General features: G+C 50.6%; 1 protein-coding gene across 1 annotated transcript; it reads left to right on the top strand.

Moving 5' to 3' along the window:
* Window positions 1-2,619: 2,619 nt before the first annotated feature.
* TRAPPC3 (trafficking protein particle complex 3) lies at window positions 2,620-13,029 on the top strand. Its single transcript, XM_039251756.1, has 5 exons — window positions 2,620-2,787; window positions 10,218-10,315; window positions 10,559-10,658; window positions 11,692-11,874; window positions 12,300-13,029. Exons 1-5 carry the CDS (start codon window positions 2,746-2,748, stop codon window positions 12,417-12,419), a joined length of 543 nt encoding a protein of 180 aa, XP_039107687.1. The 5' UTR covers window positions 2,620-2,745; the 3' UTR covers window positions 12,420-13,029.
* The last annotated feature ends 11,664 nt before the right edge of the window (window positions 13,030-24,693 follow it).

Here is a 24,693-nt window from a genome sequence, read left to right as displayed (position 1 = left end):
AAGTGAGATACTTGAAATATCAAGGAGTGAAGCCCTCTTTGGTGCTGCCTTGCCCTCTTTGGTGATGGGCAAGGAGCTCTGTTGGCTCCTCTGTGACTCCCTTACCGCCCAGGGCAGTCCCCTCCTCCTTAGAAACAGGCACGAATGAGCTGTTCCTCTCACCACGAGGCTGGGCTTGGGCTAGGGGGCAGGTCACTGAATGGGATCAGGAATCGGCAGTAAGTCCCCTTCCTGATCCCCCTAGGGGGAGGCCAGGAGCAAGGGCATTTACAACTTCCTAGGTTTGGTGGGGCAGGGTCCAGGACGAAACTGATAGAGGGGTGACGGAAATCACTGGGAGATTTGACACAGAGATATGAATCAGGAGGAAGGCCCAGGAGGCCGTCTCCACACTCACAAAGTAGGAAGTGGGAGGGGCCTCTCAGTGGGGGCAGCAGAGAGAACGGAGACCAGACTCTCACACCCACCCCACCCCCAAGGCACAGCATGGTGAATGGGTTAGAGACCCATACCACACGGCTCTTCTGGGGAGCCCTCCAGGCCCACTCCTTGGGGCCAGGGTAGGGAATGTCCTCAAGGGCAGTGGTGACACCAGTGGCAATAAGGCCTCCCTCCCTCCAGCTTGGAGATGGAAAGGAACAGGGGGCCTGACTGGAGGAGGAAGAACTCAGATCTAGGACGGAGCAGGCTCACTGTCTGGGATTCCTGGGAGGGGTCTTTGCCTAGAGCCCCTGCTAGGAATGGGAGGCTGTCCCTGCTACTTTGTTTTCTAGGGAGAAGGAGACAAGGGTGTGGAGAGGTGCCTGGTTTCCGAGGTGTCTGGCCCTGAGCAGTGGTGGAGAGGGATTGGGATTTGGGAATGACGGGGGCTGTACAGAGAGCCCTTGGAGCAGCTGTCTAAGCGGTGTAGGTTCACATCTGAGTGAAGGAGGAGACCCTATAAATCAGCTTAAAATGGACCCCACTCCCATCCTTAATTCAGGACTTGGGGCACTGGAAGGAGGAGTCCCAGCGAAAAAGACACCAAAAGGAGCAATCACAGGCAGAAGAAGAATCTCAGAGGTCATAAGATGGGCAGGGAGAGGCTCCGCCTGCAGCTTCTCCAGAACCACCCTGACTGACAGCAGGCTGGGTGGGGTCGGGCGGCTGGCTGTGACTGTGACTCAGGTTTCTGTGGGCAGCCAAGGGCAGCCGGCAGGGAGGAGCCCAGACCGACAGACAGGCCAGCCAACTGCAGCTTTCACCTCAGCTGTCCTCTCTCCTGGGAATGCGGGAGGTTCTTCCCTGGCTGTGCTGACCTCTGGGGGCTAGCCGGCCCCTGCTTCCTCCCCTACCACAGCCTGGCCCTCCAGCTCCTTCCCAGAACTCCCAGCCAAGGCACTAACACAGTAGGGAGAGTCAAAGGTCACTGCCTCTAGGCAAGCCCCAGAACGTCTGTGTCACAGGGAGAAGGGTATAATAACCACTGGTCCTGCACCCTGAGGGAGAGACTGGGAAAATCTTGGGAACTGGCCTTTAACTGGAGCAGCCTGGGCCCCCCCAGTCTTCCCCAGCCGGGCTGGCTCGCGTCTGTCTGGGCAGGCTGGTTGTCATGGTGAAGGCTAGGGGCTAGAATGCAGCTGCTTACAGAGCCGGGCTACCAGGCTTAAATGAGGAGAGGGTGCTCAGGGACTCCCAGGCCAGCTTACAATTGACCAGCCAGAGGGGATGGCTAGAGCTGAAGCCAAAGAGCTATGGTCAGGGACTGTAGGACTTCCTTTGGTGATGGTGAGGGTGTGGCTAGCACATTCCCCTGGTGTTTCTGGGACCTGTTGGGCTGTTTTTAGAGAGTGGCTGGAAGAAAGGGAATGCGCATTTATTTTGTGCTGGCCCCAGTGCTCTGCACTTGTGTCTCACCAATCTTCACAACAACTGAAAGAGATCCAGAAACTTGCCTAACATGGCAAAGCTGAGATTAAAATCCCGGACTGGCTGCTACAAACAGTGACGATCTTTCTTTTCCAGGGACCAGGCAGTGGAGTTGTTCTTGAGGAGGGGGAGGGAGACAAAGTGACCTGAATTTTAGCAAACAGACTGGCTATTCCATGATGAGGTCACAGTGGTAGGATGCAGGTACTGGCTGCTTTTGGAGTTTGGAGACATATGACAGTGTGAAGAAAACCACTAGTGAAATGCTTGGCACATAGTAAGTTGTCATTAAATATTTTTGCAGTAAGAAGCCAGATCTATGTGTGAGCCATAGCTAGTTTTCTGGGACATCCTGGGAGCTTTTGGCTCTGAACTGCAGCAACAGCGGAAGAAGCTAGTTCGAAAGGGGGACTTTCCAAGACCAACCCAGCAAGAGAGGAATTTGCGGAGCATCTGTGGGGGTGAGAGGGTGGGAAAAGGGGGAAGTGTGTGGACTATACAAGATTCCCGCAAGCTCCGGACGCCACCCAGCGGCCACATTGCAGCCCTGGGGGAGCCAGGCTCTAAGAGTGTCAGCCGCGCGCGTAGCACTCTGGGACTTGTAGTCCAGCGGAGCTGCCCACGGGGCTGTTGGGTGTTGTAGTCTGACGTTTATCGGGCGGGAATTACCCTCATCCGCCGGACCACGAGTCCCGTGGTGCCCCGCGGCAGGCCGCGCAGGCGCGGTGAGTTGGTGCCGGTCAGTCCCGAAAGCTGAGGGGCAGCGGCTGGGTCGAGCGGTGTCCGGAGGGGTCGCCGAGCGGGTCTGTGGCGAGGCGGGGTCCGGCGGCCGGCACCATGTCTAGGCAGGCGAACCGTGGCACCGAGAGCAAGAAAATGGTAACTAGGAGCGCGTGACCTCGGCGGGTGGGGCGGAATGGAGGCGTTTTGGGGAAGGGGCCTGGCGCGGGGCGCAGTTGGAAAGGGGCGTCTTATGAGCGCAGGGTGGTTTCGCAGGAAGGAAGGAGGGGGCTGCCTGGGGGTCTCGAGGGGAGAGTCACACCGGGGACGTCCCGGGCCTGAAGCAGGTTGTAGGGCCGCTGGAGTCGCTCAGAGACCCCTCCCCCGACGCGTGAGAGCCGCTGTGTGCTAGACCGCTGGGTGCTAGGACGACGGTAATAACAGCAGCTACCACTGTTGTTCTCTTACTGTGTGTTAGACGCTGGGCCAAGCACTTTACGTTCATGGTCGCATTTAATTCGCAAAGTAACTCAGGTGGATAATGTTACCGCAGTTTTTCAGCTCCGAGAGGTTACGTAACTTCCCCAAATTTACAGCTAGGAAGAGTTAGGATTTGAACACATGTCTCTGTAGAACTTCCAAGTTGCAGACTCCTAGGCCCTGCTGCCTCTCGCACTGTGCTCTGGGCATTGTAAGAGGTGCTCCGATACCGATCCTGCCAGAAAGGGACTTTTATTTGGAGGAGTGAGAGGTGGGCCAGGGTAGGCAGTAAGTGAGAGGGAGGGGGTGGGGGGGAGGAATGCCTTTCTTGCCCTGGGAATAGAGGGACCCCATGTAGTCTGATAAAATTTGGTTGCAGATGGCAGCTGGACGTGGAACGTTAGGTAGATGGCGCGTTTCTCCAAATTAAGGGGACCTCTTGGCAGGTGTTTTACTTTGCCGTATTCTTACCTCCAGAATTGCCCGTGCTCTTTGTTTCCCTATTTAGAAACTAAATCAGGGGCCCTTTGTTGACACTCAGCTCTAGCAGGATGATTAAACATCCCTTATACGTTGGCATCTTACCCTCCAAACAGCCACCAAAAGTGGGTGGCAGGAGGCTCTAATGCTCCTAAGTAGTACTTAACTGTTTTTTTCTCAGACCCCTTTTGAGAAGCTGCTGATACCTATGGATCTCCTCCCCAGAATTTTTTTTTTTTTAAAGTTTACTTTATTTATTTTGAGGGAGAGAGTGTGAGCAGGGGAGGGGCAGAGAGAGAGGGAGAGAAAATCTCTGATAGCGCGATGCCCTACTTGGGGCTTGAACTCACAAACCGTGAGATCATGACCGGAGCCAAAACCAAGAGTCAGACAGACCCTTAACCAACTGAGCCACACAGGTGCCGCTCCCCAGAAATCTAAATTGACAAACATGTACATAGACACTTGTTTACATTTTGGAGGGATTTGGGGGTTCCCTGAAGATTCTCCATGGGTCACAGGGTAAGAATTCCTGTTTTGGGGAAAATATCAAGGATTTAAAAGAAAAAGAAAGAGTATATTTTGCTAGGAAACTATCATGTAGCAGGAAAAGCCTGGACGTTGTTGGAATTCTCAAGTCTTTACATGTTTGCTCCTCAGTTCCTTATCTTTAGGGGCACCTGGGTGGCTCAGTCGGTTAAGCATCCGACTTCAGCTCAGGTCATGATCTCGCGGTTCGTGGGTTCGAGCCTGCGTCGGGCTCTGTGCTGACAGCTAGCTCAGAGGCTGGAGCCGGTTTCAGATTCTGTGCCTCCCTCTCTCTCTGACCCTCCCCTGCTCATGCTGTCTCTCTCTCTCTCTCAAAAATAAATAAAATATTTAAAAAAAAAGTTTCCTTATCTATAAATTGGGGACGATGATGCCTACTTAAGATTAAGTGAGATAACAGTGTACAATGTATGGGACATGGTAAATGTTTTCTCTTTCTCTTCCTAAGATAATGAGGAGATGCTTAGTTTTCGTATCTTTTTTTTAAAACCTGAAATGCCTATTAAAACCTTTAATACTGGGGTGCCTGGGTGGCTCAGTCGGTTGAGCGTCTGACTTCGGCTCAGGTCATGATCTCACGGTTTGTGGGTTCGAACCCCGCATCGGGCTCTGTGCTGACAGCTCAGAGCCGGGAGCCTGCTTCGGTTTCTGTGTCTCCCCCTTTCTCTGCCCCTTCCCTGCTCACATTCTGTGTGTGTCTCTCTCTCTCTCTTTCAAAAATAAATAAATATCAAAAAATTAAAAAAAAACCTTTAATACTACTTCATTCATTCATTCATTCACATTTAAATGTTTATTTGAGAGAGAGGGAGACAGAGGTTCCGAAGCAGGCTCTATGCTGACTGGGCCATCCAGGTGCCCCTTTAATACCATTTTAAACAGGAACCTCCAGGTTCCACCCTTGACCCCCCGTGTTCACCCTGCTTTGGTGAGTGGGAGAATGAGGGAGGAAAGCAGCACACTCCTGCCTCAAGGCTTTTGCAACTGCTAGTGTCTGCTTAGAACTTCCTTCCCCCAATGAGTAACCCTAACTAACCCTCCCGTAGCTACTCCCTACTTCATTCACAGTTACTCAAAGCTCACCTCCCCTGAAGAGGCCTTCCTTGACGACCTGACTAGTTTTCTGACCTCTTGCTCTACTCTGTCTTTGCTCATGGTGCTATTTCGTTATAAATTATATACTTGTTTATTTTCGGTCTCCCCCATGAAAACGTAACCACCAGAGCAGGGATTTGTTTTGTCCTCGACCGTATTCCCAGCATCTAGAATGATGCTTGGCTCTAGAGAATCAATATTTTAGTGAGTGAATGACATGAAGGTTTGGTGCCTCTCTCATTCAGTTCCTGCTGGCCCTACTTAGGGGGCTGTCACATGGTCTTCTTTGTGGCCACCTGGTTTTGGTATGTGCCTCTCCTCCTGGGGAGTCTCCCCTCGCAGCCCTCTTCCCAGGTGGCCCAACCTTCTGCTAATTGCTGTGTTCCCACTTAAACCCTCCGAGACTTAAATGATTAATATACCCAAGGAAGTAGACCTCTGCTTTTAGTCTGTGGGAACAAAAACAGCCCATGTGTCTGGCAGACTTTTCCTAAGCCCTAACTGTGTGGGGAGCTCTGTGCTGGCCATTGGGAGAAGTGTAGAGATGCAGTCCCAGTCCATAACCTTGAGAAGCGCATCCTGTGGAAGCGACAGAAAAGTATACACACAGGGGTAAAGTACTGTCCCGGCCTAACTGCTCACTTGCTAGGTGACCACCTTCATTGCTGTAAGCATCGGTTTCGCCATCTTTGAACAATAGATTAGAAAGTGTAGTAATAGCATCTGTCATGTGGTTGTTCTGAGAATTAATTGAGATCATGCGTGAAAAGCTAGCGATGTGACAGTGCACTTCACGCAGTTGGCACTCGGTAAATGTCAGCTAGCAGGCATCCTTGTTTGTACAGATACCAGCCTTTCTGTGTCTGTACAGTGTCTGGGTCTTGAAGTCCACGGACAATCAAACCCAACCTTACTTTGTGTTGTGTTACAAGTAACCCGACCCCAGCGGCTCTATCATCTAGTGCTCAAGTGAGTTACCACCTCAGTAGCCCCCCTCAAAATCTCCCCAACAGGAGGCCGGAGGTAAGAGAGGGATGGACTCCCTCCTGTTACTGACCTTCATTTCCAGCTGCTGGGGGCAGTCGCACTGAATTATTTGTGTTGATAAAAATAGTAAATGGGACTCTTCGAGCATTAGCTCCAAAGATCAGCCCCCTTGTAGGAAGATTTCTTTGTCTGGGGCACTAACTGAAAAGCGTTTTGAAAACCATCAAGTGCAGTAGCTCACCTGAAGTAGGGCTTGGCTTGACCTGCTCTGCTCAGGTTGTGCCTCTACTTGGAGATCCTGTCGGCTATTCTGTGGTTTCTTGGTCTGCAAAGCGTCTTAAGTCTGTTATCTCATTAGATCATCCCAACAATCCTGTAATCAGCATGACAGATTTTACTGTTACCCGTGTTTGTGTGAGGAGATTGGGATTTAGCAAATGAAGTGACTTACCTAAAATCCCACAGCTAGTAAGTGGCTGTCCAGACTCAGAATCAGGGCTTCTGACTACAAACCTAGTATTCTTTCTCCCTTCCCTTCCCTTCCCTCCCCTCCCCTCCTCTCCCCTCCCCTCCCTTCCCCTTCTTGTTTGTTTATTTGAGAGAGAGGGGGAGAGCATGAGCAGGGGAGGGGCAGAGAGAGAAGGGGAGAGAGAATCCCAAGCAGGCTCTGTCAGCACAGAGCCTGATGGAGGGCTTGAACTTACAAACTGCGAGATCATGATCTGAGCCAAAGTCAAGAGTCAGAGGATTAACCGACTGAGCCACCCAGGTGCCCCATAAATCCAGTATTCTTTCTATATGCCTTATTAGTTGTTACAAAGTTCTTTGTATTGATTCAAAAATCTCCCTCCTTAAACCAGTTCAGAGTACCCTCTGACAGCACGCTGCAGAGAACTAGTTTAAGAGTAAAAATAACATCTAGTTTTGTAGGTCCTGTACTTTTTGTGTAGGTTGTGTGCAGCAGGTGCCCTGTCTACATCTCATTGTCACCATTGTACAGATGTGATAAAACTCCTATTAAGTGATGGCTTTGATCACGTAACTTTTTACAGGACAGTGCTCAATTATTAAGACTGAGTCTCAGTTACTTGTCACTTATAAAATGGGGATGGATGACATTTGTTCTAACATCTCATGGTTGTTATTAGGATTAATGAAAAACTATCTGTGCAGGCATTCTGAACATTTTATAAATGTAAATGGCTATTACTATTAAACATAATTAAAGCACTGGAAGTAGAAATGTTGCAGAAGAGATCCATGTTTTTGTTGGGAGGGAGAATGTGGTTATTACGTTCAGTGTTGGATTGGTTGAGTTACCTGACCTTTAAGGTGCCATGGAATCTTCTGTTACAATGGTCACAAGGACGGAAAACCCAGGTCAGCAGTAACCTGCCTTCCTCTTCTGTTTTCTCTTTTGTTTATTCCTGTCAAATCACACTGGTCTCCTAGCTGTTTCTCAAACATGGCAGACATACTCCCGTATCAGTGTCTTTACACTTTTCACCTAGGTATCTTATGGTGTATCCTTACTTCCTTCAGTTCTTTGCAAAAATATCACCTTACTAGGTCTTCTCTGACTATCCTATTTAAAATTGACGCCTCTTGGGGCGCCTGGGTGGCTTAGTCGGTTAAGCGTCCGACTTTCGCTTAGGTCATGATCCCGCGGTTCGTGGGTTCGAGCCCCGCGTCGGGCTCTGTGCTGACTGCCAGCTCAGAGCCTGGAGCCTGTTTCAGTCTGTGACTCCCTCTCTCTCTGACCCTCCCCTGCTCAAGCTCTCTCTCTCTCTCTCTCTCTTAGAAATAAATAAAAAAAATTAATAAAATAAAATAAAATTGACACCTCTTTCTCTCTACCTCCCCACCCCGTCTCTCTGTCTCTGTGTGTCTGTCCTTTGCTGGCTTTTTGTCGATAGCTCTTATCATCATCTGGCAAACCACATATTTTATTCAATTTATTATCTATCACCCTCCTATTAGATAGTCCCTGGTACATAGTAAACATTGAATGGATGACTTTTTTCTATGCCATAGCTCCACTCCTATTTTAATGTATGAAGACCTTTAAGTTTTACATTTACATTGCATGCTCTTCAGGTGGGCTTGGTTCATAATCAGAGATGGAAACAGAATTGCAAATTAAGAGAGAGTGCAGAGAACCTGGGTCAGGAATCTCATTCCCAAATCCCAGGTGTATTGATTCTGTGATCATGGACGGATCTGTTTAGAACCTTGGTTTTTTTTTTTTTTGACTGGTAAATTGGGGGCTGCTCCATGTATAAGGTACTTGATAACATCGTGATATCCATATGTTACTCGCAGTATGGTGGGTTGAGGCCACTGAAGTCTCTATCCAAAGGCTCATTAATAATGGAAGGAAAGCTCTCCTGACTTAATGCAGTGGTGCCAACTCGATAGACTGGTAACTGCTGGATTGTCTCCATCCATTCATGTCCAGGCCATTCTAGTGCCAAACCCTTAACTTTACTAAAAAATCATTGGCCTCCTTAATAGCTTCCCCTTAATTGCCATATTTGGTAAATGGTCTCTTGGAGACACCCTGATCTGACTGTTTTAGTTTAGTTCAAAACGCTTCCTGGTTCTGAAACTGATTCTCTTTGACTCCCTAGGGCAGCTAAGTTTTTTTTTTTTTTTTTTTAGGGTGTTTTTTAATATTGCACTTGTGGGGAACAGTGGGTAGAATGATATTGGCTTAGAAACTTGTTTTTGTCTCCCAAAATTACTCTTGTCAATAATTAGCTGTTGTCCTTGGTAGATTACTTAATCATTCTGAGTCTCAGTTTTCCTCATCTCCAAAATGAGATTAATCCCTGCCCTTTCTGCTTTACAGAATTATTGTGGGGTGGAAAATGAGACGATGAAAAGTAGAAGGCAGTGTGTGAGCAGAAGGCCTCACATTATCATTCTTGCAGTTGACCTCAGCACCAGGCCAGGGGGATGAGGTGAAGAGCATTGAGGTCCTGAGAGCCTGGGCCTTAACATTAGTTGGACTTTCTTCTCCAGAAGACTTGAGGACAGAAAGGTGCTCTGCCCCAAGTTTGACAAGCTTCCACTCAGAAGGGAGTGGTTGGATGGCTGACTTGGTCTTTCAGCCTGCCTCCTGTGTGAATCGGTTGCTCCCAATGTGCTGGTAGCATGTTTTCACTATGTTTAGCCCCGATAGCGCCTTCCTGACCTGCTTTCATTCTGTAGTCATGGTATTTGTCACCCTTCACCCTTCCACATCTCTGTTTCTTGGTAGGTAAGTGATAGGAGTCTTTATCTGCGAAAGGGATTCTGTGATTTTAACGGTGGCTGTCGTAGAAACATCAGGATTGTGTTCCTGGTACACAAAAGATCAGACTCCTTTCAAAGAGCCCCCATTCCTGGAAACATTTTTGCTCTGTGTCAAGAGGAACATTATTTTTCCTCATTTTAGTGACTTCGGAGGGGGGTTATCAGTGCAGCGGACTTTGTCTAGGCCTGCCTTTCCTCCCCACAGACCAGGCCTTTGGGTCCCTGCTGCTCCTGGGTGGGGCACTGGCAGTGCAGTTGAACTCTAGGCCAGGACACCCCAGACATTCTTAGGTGTGGTGAAGCCATTGGTCACACCTGCTAACATATAGAAGCTAATCTGTAAATGTCCGTTTCGGGTCCGTCTGTCATGGTATCTAGTGGATGGCTGCCGCTTGCGCCCCAGATCTGGTGACCCAGGCTTAGCTTGGCAGCTGTGGTGGGGTCCAGGGTTAGGAGAAACCCACCTTGATGTGTTGGAAGAGTGACTTTTACCGCCTGTTCTGTAGTGGGTCTGGCTGAAGCCCTGCCACCTTTACCCTGGGGAACCACACTCATTGGCACTCCCTAGAGGACAATGTTCTTTCCCACAGACACAGATGACCTTCCTTTGAATCCTGACAGCAGCACTGAGGCCGATCTAGACTCAATAAACCTTGGTTTTTGTGCATCTTGGTTTTGACTGTCTTTTGAATCTCTTTTAGAGCTCCGAGCTTTTCACCCTTACCTATGGGGCTCTGGTCACCCAGCTGTGCAAGGACTATGAAAATGATGAAGATGTGAATAAACAGCTGGATAAAATGTGAGTGAGCTCCTTGCGGGAAAGACCAGAGTGGGGCTCCCCAGTGCACAGTCTACATGGCCCTTTAGAGCCCAGAACAAGACCCCTCTTGTAACCAACATTTTGGATACAGTTTCCACTGAGCTCATATATTGGGATGTTTTGGGATTGTCCCCTGTTTTTTTCTTTACCACAGCAGACCTATGTTCAGACATAAGACATTCGTACCCCATGATATAGCCTGTTCTCTCCTTTTCTTCCCAGGGGCTATAACATTGGAGTCCGACTGATTGAAGATTTCTTGGCACGGTCAAATGTTGGAAGGTGCCACGACTTTCGGGAAACTGCAGATGTCATTGCCAAGGTCATTATCCTGGCTGTGCTGAAGGATGTCATGGGAGGGGCACTGCCTACCACACTCTCCATCACCCTTAGACAGGCCGTTAGTATTCCAAAACACTAGTTCGGCAGCTCTCTGGGCCAAAGAAGTCTTCCTGGTGATTTGGGAATAGCACAGATTATGACCAGGGACGAGTGGTAGGGATCATCCATATGGGTGAAAGCCCCACTGAAATCAAAGCCAGGTCTCCTCGGCTGTGAATGTAGCAGAGTAGCATGGGGGTTAAGAATACAGGCTTTGGCTTCAGACAAACCTGGCTTCAAATTCTGGCTCCAGTACTTACCAGTTAAGCGTAAGTTACTTTTAACCTTTTAATTACCACTTATTTTTTCTTTAAAAGAAGAAAATAAGAGCTGCCTCACAGAGTGGTTATAAGAAGTAAAGGAAGTAATGAACATGAGCATTCAAGGAAAACGAATGCACTTAGTGTGCTTATAGTAAGTGGCCACTATTGGTAATATTAGTGTTATGTATTGTGCAATTAATACTAAACGGTAAAACGCCTTTAGCTTTGTGGCGTCCGTTACCTAAAGGTTGGTTCTTTCTGTCCCCGTAGAGCATATGCTGGCCCAAATCCTAGAGCGTTGACAGTGAAGAGACTGTGAGGGTTTGGAATCAGGAGGATGGATAGAGGGAAGGAGGTCTTCAGAGTAATTCTGCCACAGTGACTTATATTTGCTTTCAAGAAGGATTCAGGTAGCACAGAGGACACGGAAGTGCACCGGGGCCTCTCGTGCTGGTTCCAAGAAGCCACCCCTGTCAGAAGTATAGGTGGACAGCAAGTTGCCTCATTGTACAATGCCTTGAAGGAGAGGGGTGTGGAATTGTGCATAGATGCTTTGCCTTTTTTGCCCCGAATACCTAAAGCTGCGGTGTTTTGCAGAAGCCACGGTCTTGTTCCCAAGCCACTTAGTCCTCCTTTGCCGGTCCCATCACCTCCCCTGGTGTGCGGCCCCTACTCCTGTTCTCCATGGTGCTGTCATGTGTCCCCTGACAGGTGGCCTTCAAGATGTACTTGGGCATCACTCCGAGCATCACCAATTGGAGCCCAGCTGGTGACGAGTTCTCCCTCATTTTGGAAAATAATCCCTTGGTGGACTTTGTGGAACTTCCTGATAACCACTCGTCCCTTATATATTCCAATCTCTTGTGTGGGGTGTTACGGGGAGCCTTGGAAATGGTGAGTGCAGCTCTTTACCTGGTGGGACGCCTGAAATGTAGTCGGGGCTTGACAGAGGTTTGAATGATTGAGGGAAGGAGAGAAAAGAAAAGCCTTTGGCTCACCTCAGCACCTTGCTGCCTGAGACGTGACGCTGCCGAGCACAAGATCCAGGGTGGGTGTTTCTACGTGGTGATGATTCTCGCTGACAGTAGGGAGGTCCCCAGATTGGCTTATTTGGATAACAGTCTCATTTGTGGGTGTTCTTTGTCACGTCAGCCTTACGGATCGGGACCGCTGCTTTCTACAGGGGAACACGGACTGGCAGTTTGTCCTTGTGGGAACCCAGCCCCCTTGTTTGGACTGCCGTGGATGAGTCCGTTACAGTCCTGTCCCCTGTGGTTCCCGCTAGGCACCTGCTGCTTCACTTTCCCACTGTCCCCCAGGTCCAGATGGCTGTGGAGGCCAAGTTTGTCCAGGACACCCTGAAAGGAGACGGTGTGACAGAAATCCGGATGAGGTTCATCAGGCGGATCGAGGACAATCTCCCAGCTGGAGAGGAGTGACCATCCCAGCACTGCTGGGCAGCTAGCAGGAGCACTTGTTGGGATCAGAAGCTGCAGAGCTCCCTTTGCCCTCTAGAACTCAGTGACTCTTTTAACACGGTTGTTACATATTCTGCTGTTTCCATTCTCCATGCTAATAAAGAGCAGACTGGGATCTAGTCCGTTTACCCCACAAGTGTGCACATTCAGGAGGGAAACTCTGCTCCCTTTCCCTTCGGAGGGGTTGGTTGGACTAGAAAGAGCTCCACTATTTTACATTCCTGTTTGAATTTTCCAAAGCAGAGCCCATTTTGACCCCATTAAGAGGCAAGCCTAGTACGTCTGTTCCTGGGCCTTCGGAAAGCCATTGGTAAATGGCTGTCAGAACCCAGGGCTGTGGGACGGGGAGGGGGAGGCTGATAGGGGTGGAGAGGAGTTACTAGTCGTGGTGTGACACACTCCAGTGCTTGCCAGGAAAGGGGAGCCGTGCTGGAAACACTGACTTCTGGGAAGCCACCCAGGTCTCATTCCTCCCTGCTGTTTGGAGGCAACATCTCCTCTTTTTACAGAGGGTCTGTCCTTTTTTCTTACAGATTCTTCAATAAAGACACATTCTTGACTGAAATCCTAATCATGTCCTGTTTTCTTTCTGGAATTTTATTGTAGTGGAGTGAGGAGACCTGCTAAGTTCCTGGGCCCAGCCTTGCTTTTACCTGGTCTAGGAATGGCTTCTCCCCACAGACCAGGGAGTCTGGGAAGCCTGGGAGCAAATATCCTTTCACAGTCACTTTTGGGTCTATTATCTAGCAAAATCTAGAGGCAGACCATTACCCCAGATATGCCTAAAATGGACTACCTTGAGCTTTTTGGGGTTTTTTATTTTAAATTTTTTATTTTTTAATGTTTTTTATTTATTTCTGAGAGAGAGAGAGAGACAGCGTGAGCAGGGGAGGGTCAGAGAAAGAGGGAGACACAGAATCTGAAACAGGCTCCAGGCTCTGAGTTAGCTGTCAGCACAGAGCCCAATGAGGGGCTCGAACCCACAAACCATGAGATCATGACCTGAGCCGAAGTCAGATGCTTAACCCACTGAGCCACCCAGGCGCCCCAGCCTTGAGCTTTTTGGCCACTGAGTTGGAAAGCTTGGCTAGAGAGACCTTGTTAAGAATGGGGAGGGGGCTCCTGGCTGGCTCATTCAGTAGAGCATGTGACTCTTGGTCTCAGGGTTGTGAGTTTGAGTCCCATGTGTGGCATAAAGTTTACTTAAAAATAGAGGTGTCTGGGTGGCTCATTAGTTGAACATCCAACTCTTGGGTTCGGCTCAGGTCATGGTCTTACAGTTTGTGGGGTCGAAACCTACATCCGCTCTGTGCTGACAGCATGGAGCCTGCTTGAGATTCTCTCTGCCCCTCCTCTGCTCACATGCACACATGGGCGTGCTCTTCCTCCTTTTCAAAATAAACATTAAAAAAAAAAAGGTGAAAGCCAGATTGGAGAAGGTTTGAGAGGATGCAAGAAAGAAGACTAAGGGTACCAAATTTTTCTTTCATGGAGTTTTGCTGTAAAGAAGAACTAAGAAGTACGGTAGTGTCGGGGCGCCTGGATGGCTCAGTCGGTTGAGCATTCAGCTTTGGCTCAGGTCATGATCTTGTGGTTCATGGGTTCGAGCTCCACGTCAGGTTCTGTGCTGGCAGCTCAGAGCCTGGAGCCTGATTCAGATTCTGTGTCTCCCACTTTCTCTGTCCCTCCCCCGCTCATGCTCTGTCTCTCTCTGTCTCAAAACTAAATAAACTATAGGGGCACCAGGGTGGCTCAGTCGGTTAAGCGTCTGACTTCGGCTCAGGTCATGATCTCAACGGTTCATGGGTTCAAGCCTCGTGTCGGGCTCTGTGCTGACAGGTAGCTTAGAGCCTGGAGCCTGTCTCAGATTCTGTATCTCCCTCTCTCTCTGACCTTCCACTGCTCACGCTGTCTCTCTCTCTCTCTCTGAAATAAATAAAACATTAAAAATAAAAAATAAAAAAAACAAAAAAAAAGTAGAGTAGTGTCTAGAGGGGGATATGAAGTCAAAGGAAAGTTAAACCTCTGGAATCGGGTACAATTTTTTGAGTGTTTACCATGTGTCAGATGTTGTACTAGCACTTTGCGTTACTTAATCCACAATAATTCCATTTTTATTTATTAAAAATTTTTTAAGCTTATTTTGAGAGAGACAGAGACATTACAAGTGGGGGAGAGGCAGAGAGAGGGAGGAGAGAATCTCAAACAGGCTCCCACCAGCCAGCACAGAGCCCGATGAGGGGCTTGAACTCACGAAGCTGTGAGATCATGACCTGCGCTGAAACCAAGAATTGGACGTTTAACCAACTGAGCCACCCAGGTGCTCCCACAATAATTCCATTTTTAGAGGGAAGACTACAAATTGTCCAAAGTCATACAGCCACTGAGTGGAGAAGCTAGGGTACGAAGCCCATGTTCTTAACCGTGATGCCTGGTTCACACTGAGGGGGAGGGGAGCAGGCCTGCAGCCTCTTCTCCCAGCCTTCTAGAAGTTAGGATAGCTTTTCTTTTTTTTTTTTTAAATTTTTAATGTTTTATTTATTTCTAGGAGAGAGAGAGAGAGCGTGAGCAGGGGAAGGTCAGAGAGAGAGGGAGTCACAGACTCTGAAACAGGCTCCAGGCTCTGAGCTGGCAATCAGCACAGAGCCTGACGCGGGGCTCGAACCCACGAACCGTGAGATCATGACCTAAGCGAAAGTCTGACGCTTAACCGACTAAGCCACCCAGGTGCCCCTAGGATAGCTTTTCAAGGGAGGGATCAGAGGTCATCAGGCCTTATTGGTAGCACTGTTCTTGGAGACGGCCTAGGGCCTTAAGGTCCAGATACTCAGCTTGTTGGGGGGAAATGGGGCCTCCGGGCTTTTCTCAAGGTTAGTGTACAGGCCTAAGATGATGCATTGTGCGTGAAGTGTGTCTTCGTTGTGTAGGTTAGAACCAAGGTTCTGGGCCATCAGTAGCAGAGGGAGTTTGCACATGACCTGCCTCCTCCAACTGGGTTAGACCACCAAGCGGGGGTGGAGGGGGTCACTTTTGTGTTCCCAAGTATCGGGAGGCTCCCTCTGGGATCCCGTCTTTCTCTGAGCCTCTTTACCTTCCCCTCCAGGTGCAATTTAGGGCCCCAGGGCAGGCATCCCATTTTGGTCAGCGGTATCCTTAGCACCCAGTATAGGCCCTGGGTGCAGTCACTGCAGAGTTTGTGTGATGAAGGAAATGAAGGGGGTGCATATAGGGGCCCGTGCGGAAGCACTGTGTGGCGCCTGGGCTCTGCCGAGGAAAGTGAGCAGCGCCATCCCTCCCTCCTCCAGGGGCTCTCCCCCTTCCTCTTGTAGCCCCACACCGACTTCCCAGCAGCCCTCTGTATGCTATGAGGTTTTAGATCCTTCCTTTGCCAGAGTTAAACATCGGCAGCAAGCATTACGGAGTCGGCAGGCTGTGGAAACACAGCCCCCTTAGTGATTTTTCCCAATGACAGCCCCACAATTGTGTGATGTGCACCCAGAGGCTGAGGGAAGGGAGGGGCTGGGGACTACGGAGCTGTTTGGAACATCACCTCATCATCTCTCCCCAATGAGCCAAACACACAAGTCCCAGCAACCTAGCTTCAGGGGCCCTCACCCCTGGAGTTAGCTTATTGTGGATTATATATCCCTCAACCTTACTCTGACTAAGGTCGGGAGCGCCCCCAGGCTGGGCCATTCTGCATCCTCGGGGATGGACTGGCATGCCGTCCCAAGCAAGATGGGACAGGTCTGCCTGGCTTTATGGCAGGGGGGCTGAATAATGAGGTCAGCAGCCTGGGCTGAAGCAAGGTTCTGGAAGTTCTGGGGCCAGAGTCCATGCTGGTGGCCTTTGGGCTTGGCTCTGGCTCGGCAGAGCTCAAAGGAAAGGCCTTGTGCTTCAGCCTTTGGCCACCAGGGGTCTCCAGATCACCACGCTGCTGTCCTAGGGTGACCGTAGGATCCTTGGTTTTCATGATTTGCTAGAAGATGCACCTGATGGAACAAATCTCAGAGGCTGGTTGGAACCTGGCAGCGCTCCCTTCTCCCCAGTCACTCCCATAGGATCTGACAGCAAAGCTTACATGCTGCCAGGCCAAGTGAGGGCGAGGGCCTGCCCACTGAACTCAGGGCATTGGAGCGCTTTGGCGAAGAAGTGTGTGGCCCCTGTGCATACTCCAAACTCTCACACTGGCCTCAGTTGCACAAGCCAGCTCCAAGTCCTCCCCTCATCAACGCCCCCCTCCGCCTCCCCCTCCCCATCTTCCTGAGCGGAGACCAGAGCACCCGCACTGTTCCTCTGATGTAAGAGAGTTCTATTCCTGCCCTAGACCCCTAGGTGTTTCCATATTTAGGTTATACCTTCCCCTGGTGGGTTGGCCTCCCCTGTATTTGTACTGGGTATCCAGAGAAGGAGGTGGCAACAGAGGCCCAGGACAGAAATTGCATTAAGTAAAATTAAAATAGTCTCCTAACAAGTAGTTCATTGTGGATGGTTGGGGGTGCTGGTGCAGGAAAGACATCCTCTGGTTCTCTGAGAGCTTAAGTGCTACCATGTGCTGTTCCCTGGAAGCCAGAGGGCCGGTGGCGGGGGGGTGGGGTGGGGGGGTGGGGGTGGCAGGCGAGGAGCCTTGCTGTTACCGCTCCCCAGCCTTTGATGTAGAGCCAGGCCTGACCCTAGGACAGCCGCGGGCCACTGCCAGGGTTGCTGTGGGACACAGCGCATTCCTGGGGGCAATTTACGCTCCTGGCAGGAGGAGAGGAAAGTTTCTACTGTGGGGAAGGGGGTGGAGGGAGGGCCCTGCAGAAGAAGTTAGGGGGTGGTTGTTGCGAGCGACAGTGGAGGGAGCCAAGGCATAAGGCGGCACCATCTTACCTCACCTGGTAAGCCTTCACTGGCTTGGGAGAAGGCCTCCTCCGGGAAGCCCTCTCTGATGGACCCAAAGCTGCTGAGGAGCGGCACCTTCACTCTGCACCACACACGTGAGCCAGTCCTGAGCCCCAGGGGGCGTCCAGAGAAGCATCTGCTCTTCCTTCCTGGCCCTGGGTGCCCTGACTGTCAGCCATGAGCTGGGCTAAGGAGGGCAGGGAGGACGACAAGGAGGCCGTGAGGGCTTGGGAGCATGTGCGAGTGAGCGTGGACAAATGTTATTCACAGCAACAGCTAATATTTGTTGAAGAGGGACTACATGCTGGTCAGTGCTGGCCTAAGTGCTTCACGTGCATTTTTCATTTAGCCTTCCCAACAGCCGTATCCCTATGCCCATTCTGGAGATGGGAAAACTGAGGTACACAGCTAGTACGTTGTAGATTCAGGACTTGAACCCAAACAGTCCAGTATTGGACACCACACTCTAAATTAGGTGTTACATGTGTAAGTGTTTGGGTTTCAGTCTGTGTCTACTTCTGTGTATCCCTTAGGGAGTGTGTCTGTATGTGAATTTTCATTTGACAAAAATATAGCCCCAGGCTGGGGGCTGGGGAGATGCTGGAAGCTTCTGCCCACAGGGGAGCAGCCGAATGCAGTGTGTGTAGTGGCGGGGAGGAAAAATGGGACAGAAGAGGTTGGAGACCAGAGACAAAGGCAAGTTTGGGTTCCACTCCTTACTGGATACATGACACTAAGTGAAGGAGTTGAACTCTGAGCACCAGTTTTTCCATCTGGTTTAAAATGGGGCTAATAGGGGTCCCTGGGTGGCTCAGTCCATTAAGCATCCGACTTGGGCTCAGGTCATGATCTCATAGCTCGTGGGTTCGAGCCCCACATCGGGCTCTGTGCTGACAGCTCAGAGCCTGGAGCCTGTTTCAGATTCTGTGTGTGTGTCTCTCTCTGGCCTTCTCCCACTCGTGAGCTCTCTCTCTCTCAAATATAAATACATTTTTTTTAAAAACATAAAAAAATACTTAAAATGGGGCTAATAATAATGCCTGCCTTGCAGACTATCTTGAGGATGAAACAAGATGAAGTATGTAAATTTCCTGGCATATTCTCACTGTTTCCTAATTGACAGTTGTGATTAACGTGACTGTTAGTACAGAACTGCCTTGAGAAACTACTGCTTGTGGATGTATGAGGGTCTGAGTGTGTGCAGAGAGTAATTTTGTGAACTCAGGGCCGTGTCCGTGGAGCTCATCACTGTATCCCCAAGCATCTAGTGCTACTTTTCAGCACAAACTGGATGCTCAATAAATGTTTATTGCCTGCATGTCGGCTGAGTGTGAGGATGAAGTAAGGAGGGCCCATAGAGAGAGGGGGGTGTGGCCCTTCACCAGGACCAGCTACGTAATTTATGGGGCTCAAGGCAAAATGAGAATGTAGAGCCCCTTGTTTAAAAATTATTGTGAATTTCCTGCTAGGAATTTACCCGAGGGATACAGGAGTGCTGATACATAGGGGCACATGTACCCCAATGTTCACAGCAGCACTCTCAACAATAGCCAAAACATGGAAAGAGCCTAAGTGTCCATCAATGGACGAATGAATCAAGAAGATGTGGTTTATCTATACAATGGAATGCTACACGGCAATGAGGAAGAATGAAATCTGGCCATGTGTAGCAACATGGATGGAACCTGAGGGTGTTATGCTGAGCAAAATAAGTCAGGCAGAGAAGGACAAATACCATATGTTTGCACGTATAGGAGAATTAGGAGGAACTTAACGGAGGACCATGGGGGAGAAGAAGGGGGGAATTAGCTGGGGAAAGGGAGAGAGGCAAACCATGAGAGACTCTTGAATGCTGAGAACAAACTGAGGGCAGATGGGGCTGGGGGAGAGGGGAAGGGAGGTGATGGGTATGGAGGAGGGCACTTGTGGGGATGAGCACAGAGTGTTATATGGAAACCAACTTGACAATAAACTATTTAAAAAGTAAATAAATAAAATAAAATAAAACTAAAAAAAAATTATTGTGAATTTCAAGATGACCCAGCAGAGCAGCAAACCAAGCCTGTCTGAGCGAGGAGCTCTGCGGGACTGCTCAGGCAGCCATGCCCTGGCCCCCACTTGTCCGAGTCCCCAGCTGTCCACAAGCCCAGATATCCAGGAGAGAATATAAGCCGACTCCAACCTTGGTCTGGCAGGCTTCCAGGCCTGCCTACGGGGAGGTGAAGAAGGGAGGGATTACTCAAGTGAGGGCAGGGCAGTCGGGGAGAAGGCGGAGGGAAGGCCCAGTGACCTGCAGCCCTCCTCCCCGGGAGAGCCTTTCCAGAGCCAGATGGTGCTGGAGAGTGGCCCTCGGCCCTCTATCCTTCAGGAGCTCCCCGCTCCCCCCACCAAGCCACCAACCGGGGTTCTGGGTGGTCTGGGCACATGTGGTCACATTTAGATGTTGATTGAAGCAAAATTGTTATAAGATTAGAACATTTAAGGTAACTTTAATTTCCACGGCATTACTGGGATTTTTGAGGATGGGGTGGAAGCGAGGGGGTGGTGAGGGTTGCAGAAGGGTCTTTATGTCTCTAGTCGGGTTGGAGAGGCCTCTAGCGACTGCAGAAGGGAGGGTGAGACAGAGAGAAGGACTTCCCAGGAACTGTGGAACCAGTCCTCCAGCAGATGCGGAAGCCGGGGGTGGGGATGAGGTGGGGGCGCAGAATCACCCAGGCACTAGTGGAGCAGGAATTTACCAGCACCACACCCCTCCCCAGACTATCTGCACGCCCTGGGCCACACATCTGTGCAAACATCCCTCCCCCCTCCTCGGCTTGCCAGACAGATGGAATGGTGGCAAGAGGAACGTTCCATCCAGGCCCTCCCCAGGCTTCAGGTTGAAGTAGTTGGAGCCCAGAGAGTTTTCTTGTTGGCAGATCAAGATAGAAATTTAGAATGAATGGGAGAATCATGGTAACAGTAACAAAGATTACACACATCAATTGAGTCACTTCTAAGCACCCGGCCTGTGTTGACTTTATATTCATTCTCTCTTCCAAGAGGCCCTGTGACATAGAGGGTAGACTTGGGGGCCAGTCTGCCTGGAGGCAATTCCCAACCCACCCACGTCCCTGTCCCCAGCTATGTCACTCTGGGTGAGTCAGTTAACCCGTCTGCGTCTCAGTTTTCTCATCTACAAAGTGGGGACTATAATGATACCAATCTCAAAGGGTTCTTGTAAGGATTAAATGAGTTAATCCACATAAGACACTCATTCTAGTGTTTCCCATGGAGGCAGAGTCCTGTAAGAGTTAGCCATTACCATTAGGGACTATCAGTATCCCTCTTGTTAAAAAAAATTCTTTGTAGTGTTTATTTATTTATTTATTTTTAATTAATTTATTTTTTTTTATTTCTGAGAGAGAGAGAGAGAGAGAGACAGCATGAACAGGGAAGGGTCAGAGAGAGAGGGAGATACAAAATCTGAAACAGGCTCGAGGCTCTGAGCTAGCTGTCAACACAGGGCCTGATGCAGGGCTTGAACCCACAAACCTGAGATCATGACCTGAGCCGAAGTCGGACGCTTAATTGACTGAGACACCCAGGTGCCCTAATGTTTATTTATTTTGAGAGAGAGAGAGATAGAGCACGAGTGGGGGAGGGGTAGAGGGAGGGAGACACAGAATCTGAAGCAGGCTCCAGGCTCTTGAGCTGTCAGCACAGAACCCGACGTGGGGCTCGAACCCATGAACTATGAGCCGAAATGACCTGAGCTGAAATCAAGAGTTGGATGCTTAATCTACTGTGCCACCCAGGTGCCCCTCAGTATCCTTCTTTTAAAGAGGAGGAATTTGAGGTTTGGAGAAATGAGGCCACTTGCCCACAGTCACACAGAAGAAGAACTGGGATCCAAATCCAGGTCTGCTTGACTCCTCACCCCATGCTCTGTACCTTCGGGTGGGTACCAGCACTGGTTCTGCCAGAGGCTGTGCTAAGCACGTTACATGCCTGGTCTGGTTCATTTTAACCACCTACTCCATTTGATATGCCTGCTCAAGTCTAGAACAGTTCTTTTTTAAACATTTTTTTAAATTAAAAAAAAGGTTTTTTAAAGTTTATTTTTGAGACAGAGACAGCATGAGTGGGGGAGGGGCAGAGAAAGAGGGAGAGAGAGAATCCCAAGCTGTCAACACAGAGCCCAACCTGGGGTTTGAAACCTACGAAACTATGAGATCATGACGTGAGCCAAATCAAGAGTTGGATGCTTAACTGACTGAGCCACCTAAGTGCCCCAAAATTTAAAAAATTTTTTAAAATTCTTTTCAATGTTTATTTCTTTTGAGGGAGAGAGAGACGGAGTGTGAGGAGGGGAGGGACAGAGAGAGAGGGAGATACAGAATCTGAAGAAGGCTGGAGCCTTCCCAGCTTTCAGCACGGAGCCCGACGTGAGGCTCAGACTCACAAACCGTGAGACTATGACCTGAGCCGAAGTCGGACGCTTAACTGACTGAGCCACCCAGTGCCCCAACATTTCTAAAAAATAATAATAACAATTTTTTTTTAGTAATGTCTATGCCCAATATGGGGCTTGAACTCAGGACCCTGAGATCAAGAGTCACCCCCCTCTGCTGACTGAGCTATCCGGGTGCCCCTAGAATAGTCCTTGAGTCCTCTCTGCCAGCCTTTGATTCTGATGGCTGAGGGAGCTGAAGCCCAGAGAGGAGCAGCAAGTTGTTCAAGGCCGCACAGCAGGTGACCACAGGCAGAGCTGACCCACTGATATCCAGACACCACTAGAAACAAACCAGTTGCCCCTGGCCATTGGGATGGGCCAGCCCAGAGGTGAGCTTTGAAGGCAGAGTCTGCAGACATCTGGCTCTGGGACACTCATTTCCTGCCTTGAAGTTTGCTATGCAAAGAGCTGGTGGACAAGGCGGCAGCTGTGGCAGGGTCATGGCAAGGCTATGTGGGCCTCTGTTGGGGGATGGGCAGCCGAGGCCCACCTGGGGAATGCACTGAATGCCAGGGCTATGGGACAACAGGATGGTGCCAGGACTGGGCCTCCCAGGGTGGGTAGAATGAAGGAGCTCAACTCTCTCTCCCTGCAGGGCATTCAGCAGCAGAGGAAGAGAGGGGGACCACGTGTGCCACAGAGAACCAGGCCCCAGGGCCTCAGGAAGGTTTGAGGAGTTAGTCAGGAGACTTGGGTGGGATCCTGTGCGGCGGCACTGGCTGAGGTGTCAGTGTCTCTGCTTGTAGCCCGTAGGAGCCCCTTCCCCAGTGCACCCCCCTGCAACCCCCGCCTGCTGCTTGCCTCACGAGCCCCCCCCTTCACCGACTGCCCCTCCCCTCTCTAAGAACAGCTCACACTCAGGCAGATTGATGGCTTTAATTCTCACAGCTAGCCTGGGAGCTTTTCAGATGAGGACACTAAGGAGCCAGAGGTTAGGTGACTTGCTAAAGGGCATACAGCTGGGGAATGGGGCACTTGGACTTGAACCCAGGCAGTCTATTTTTTTTTTTTAATGTTTCTTTTTTATTTTTGAGACAGAGAGAAACAGAGTACAAGCAGGGCGGGGGCAGAGAGAGAGGGAGACACAGAATTCGAAGCAGGCTCCAGGCTCAGAGCTGTCAGCACAGAGCCCCCACGTGGGGCTCGAACTCATGGACCATGAGATCATGACCTGAGCGGAAGTTGGGTGCTCAACAGACTGAGCCACCCAGGCGCCCCTAACTCCAGAGTCCATGCTGATAACTTTTGGCCCCTGCTGCTCTGCTCCCCACCCCACCCCCCTCCTCCTGAATACTCACCCCCCATCTGATCCTTATCTAGGGCCTGGTTCTCACACCAGCTCTGAGGAAAGGCCCTAGTCCTCTACCCTAGCCAGTGTCCTCAGGTCCCTTGCCAACTGACCCCTTCCCCTTCTTAAGGGAGTGCCCAGCCCAGCCCCTATAGTCCCTCGAAGCTGGCTCAGGCCAGGAGGCCAGACCCAAAGACTTCTTGCAATCTCTTCAGTCTGAGACGTAGGACAGGAGTGGGCCCAGGATCTGGAGGTGGGCAAGGGCAAGAGGCCCCACAGAGAAGCGGCGCGGCCGGTGTGTACCTTGGCAGGGGGACAGCAAAGTGGGAGGCCCTTGGAGGGCAGGCGGTAGGAGGGGGAGGGGGCGATGGACGTGGGCCCAGCCCCAGATTCAGGCTGCCGTGGGCCCTCCCCACTCCTTTTCTAGACCTGTTGAGGGCTTGGCTGTTTCCCACTTAGAACACACACACACACACACACACACACACCCTCACCCCAAATCCCCTTCCGCTGGCCTCAGTTCATCTGAACTCCCCCATTGCACTCACTGCGTCCACTTCTCCTGGGGCTGTTCCTTTAGCCTCTGCAGGCTGCCTCCTCCCTTCCCTCCCCTCCCCCCCCCAGCCACCAGTCCCTAGTTGCTAGTCCCAAAATGAGCACTTCTGTGACACCTGACCGTGGGGGCTCCCTGGCTTTCTAGAAACACTCTGCCTTTGCCTTCCGAGGGCTCTCCTGGATTTTTCCATCACCCTCCAGCCTTACCTCTGGATCTGTTTTGCTGACCCCTCTTCTTCTGCATGCCCTTTGAATGTCAGCATTCCCTGTGTCCTGATCCTGTCGTGGCCTTCCTCCCCTCCCTGCACTCCTTCCCTAGGCATTGTCCGCGTCGCCATCAGTCATCATCTGTCATCACGGGCCCCTAAACTCTAGCCCAGAACTCTCACTTCCTTTCTGGATGCATGCGAGTCCCACAGGTGTGTCCAACTCAGTGCATCTGAACACCCTTCTTACCGACCCCCACCTCCCATCACCTCCCTTGATGGGCTCCCTGGGCTCCATCTTGGATACCTCCTTCCTTCTAGGCCCCTCACCCCTACATCCAAAGCCTACCCATTCCACGTCCTTAACTCCTCTCACCCTGACCCTTCCTTCCAACCCCTACTATCTGTCTGCCCCGTTGGACCAGCCGGGATAATTCCAACAGCCTCCTCGCCAGTGTCCCTGCCTCCGGCTCCTGCACAATCGGTGGGCTCTTTCTAAAGCACAGTTCTGACCACGTCCCTGCGCTGCCCCAGTCTTCTGCGGCTGCCCATTTCCCTGAAGGTGAAGTCTGACCGGCTTCAGCGTGTCCTACTAGATCGCACAGCACGGGTCCCTGCCTGCCTCTGAGCACAGAGGCTCCCCTCCCTAAGCCCAAATGTGCGGCGCAGACTGCTTGCTCCTCCTCCCTTTCCTTTGAGGGCCTCAAGCCCTCCACCCTCGGCTTAGGTCACCGTTTGCAGGAAGCCTTCGTGAACTGCTCATTTATGAGCCACAACTCCTGTGCCGCCCCGTCCCCCCACTGACCA

The sequence above is a fragment of the Hyaena hyaena genome, unplaced genomic scaffold (genome assembly GCF_003009895.1).
Source record: "Hyaena hyaena isolate Hyena2069 unplaced genomic scaffold, ASM300989v1 scaffold_397, whole genome shotgun sequence".
NCBI lineage: Eukaryota > Metazoa > Chordata > Mammalia > Carnivora > Hyaenidae > Hyaena > Hyaena hyaena.
The sequence above is the reverse complement of the archived record's forward strand: the minus strand, read 5'-3'. Positions and strand labels throughout refer to the sequence as shown.

Coding starts and splice junctions, on each gene's coding strand:
- TRAPPC3 (XM_039251756.1), top strand. CDS start 2,746: ATGTCTAGGCAGGCGAACCGTGGCACCGAGAGCAAGAAAATG. Junction 2,788..10,217: donor GCACCGAGAGCAAGAAAATG/GTAACTAGGAGC, acceptor AATCTCTTTTAG/AGCTCCGAGCTTTTCACCCT. Junction 11,875..12,299: donor TACGGGGAGCCTTGGAAATG/GTGAGTGCAGCT, acceptor ACTGTCCCCCAG/GTCCAGATGGCTGTGGAGGC.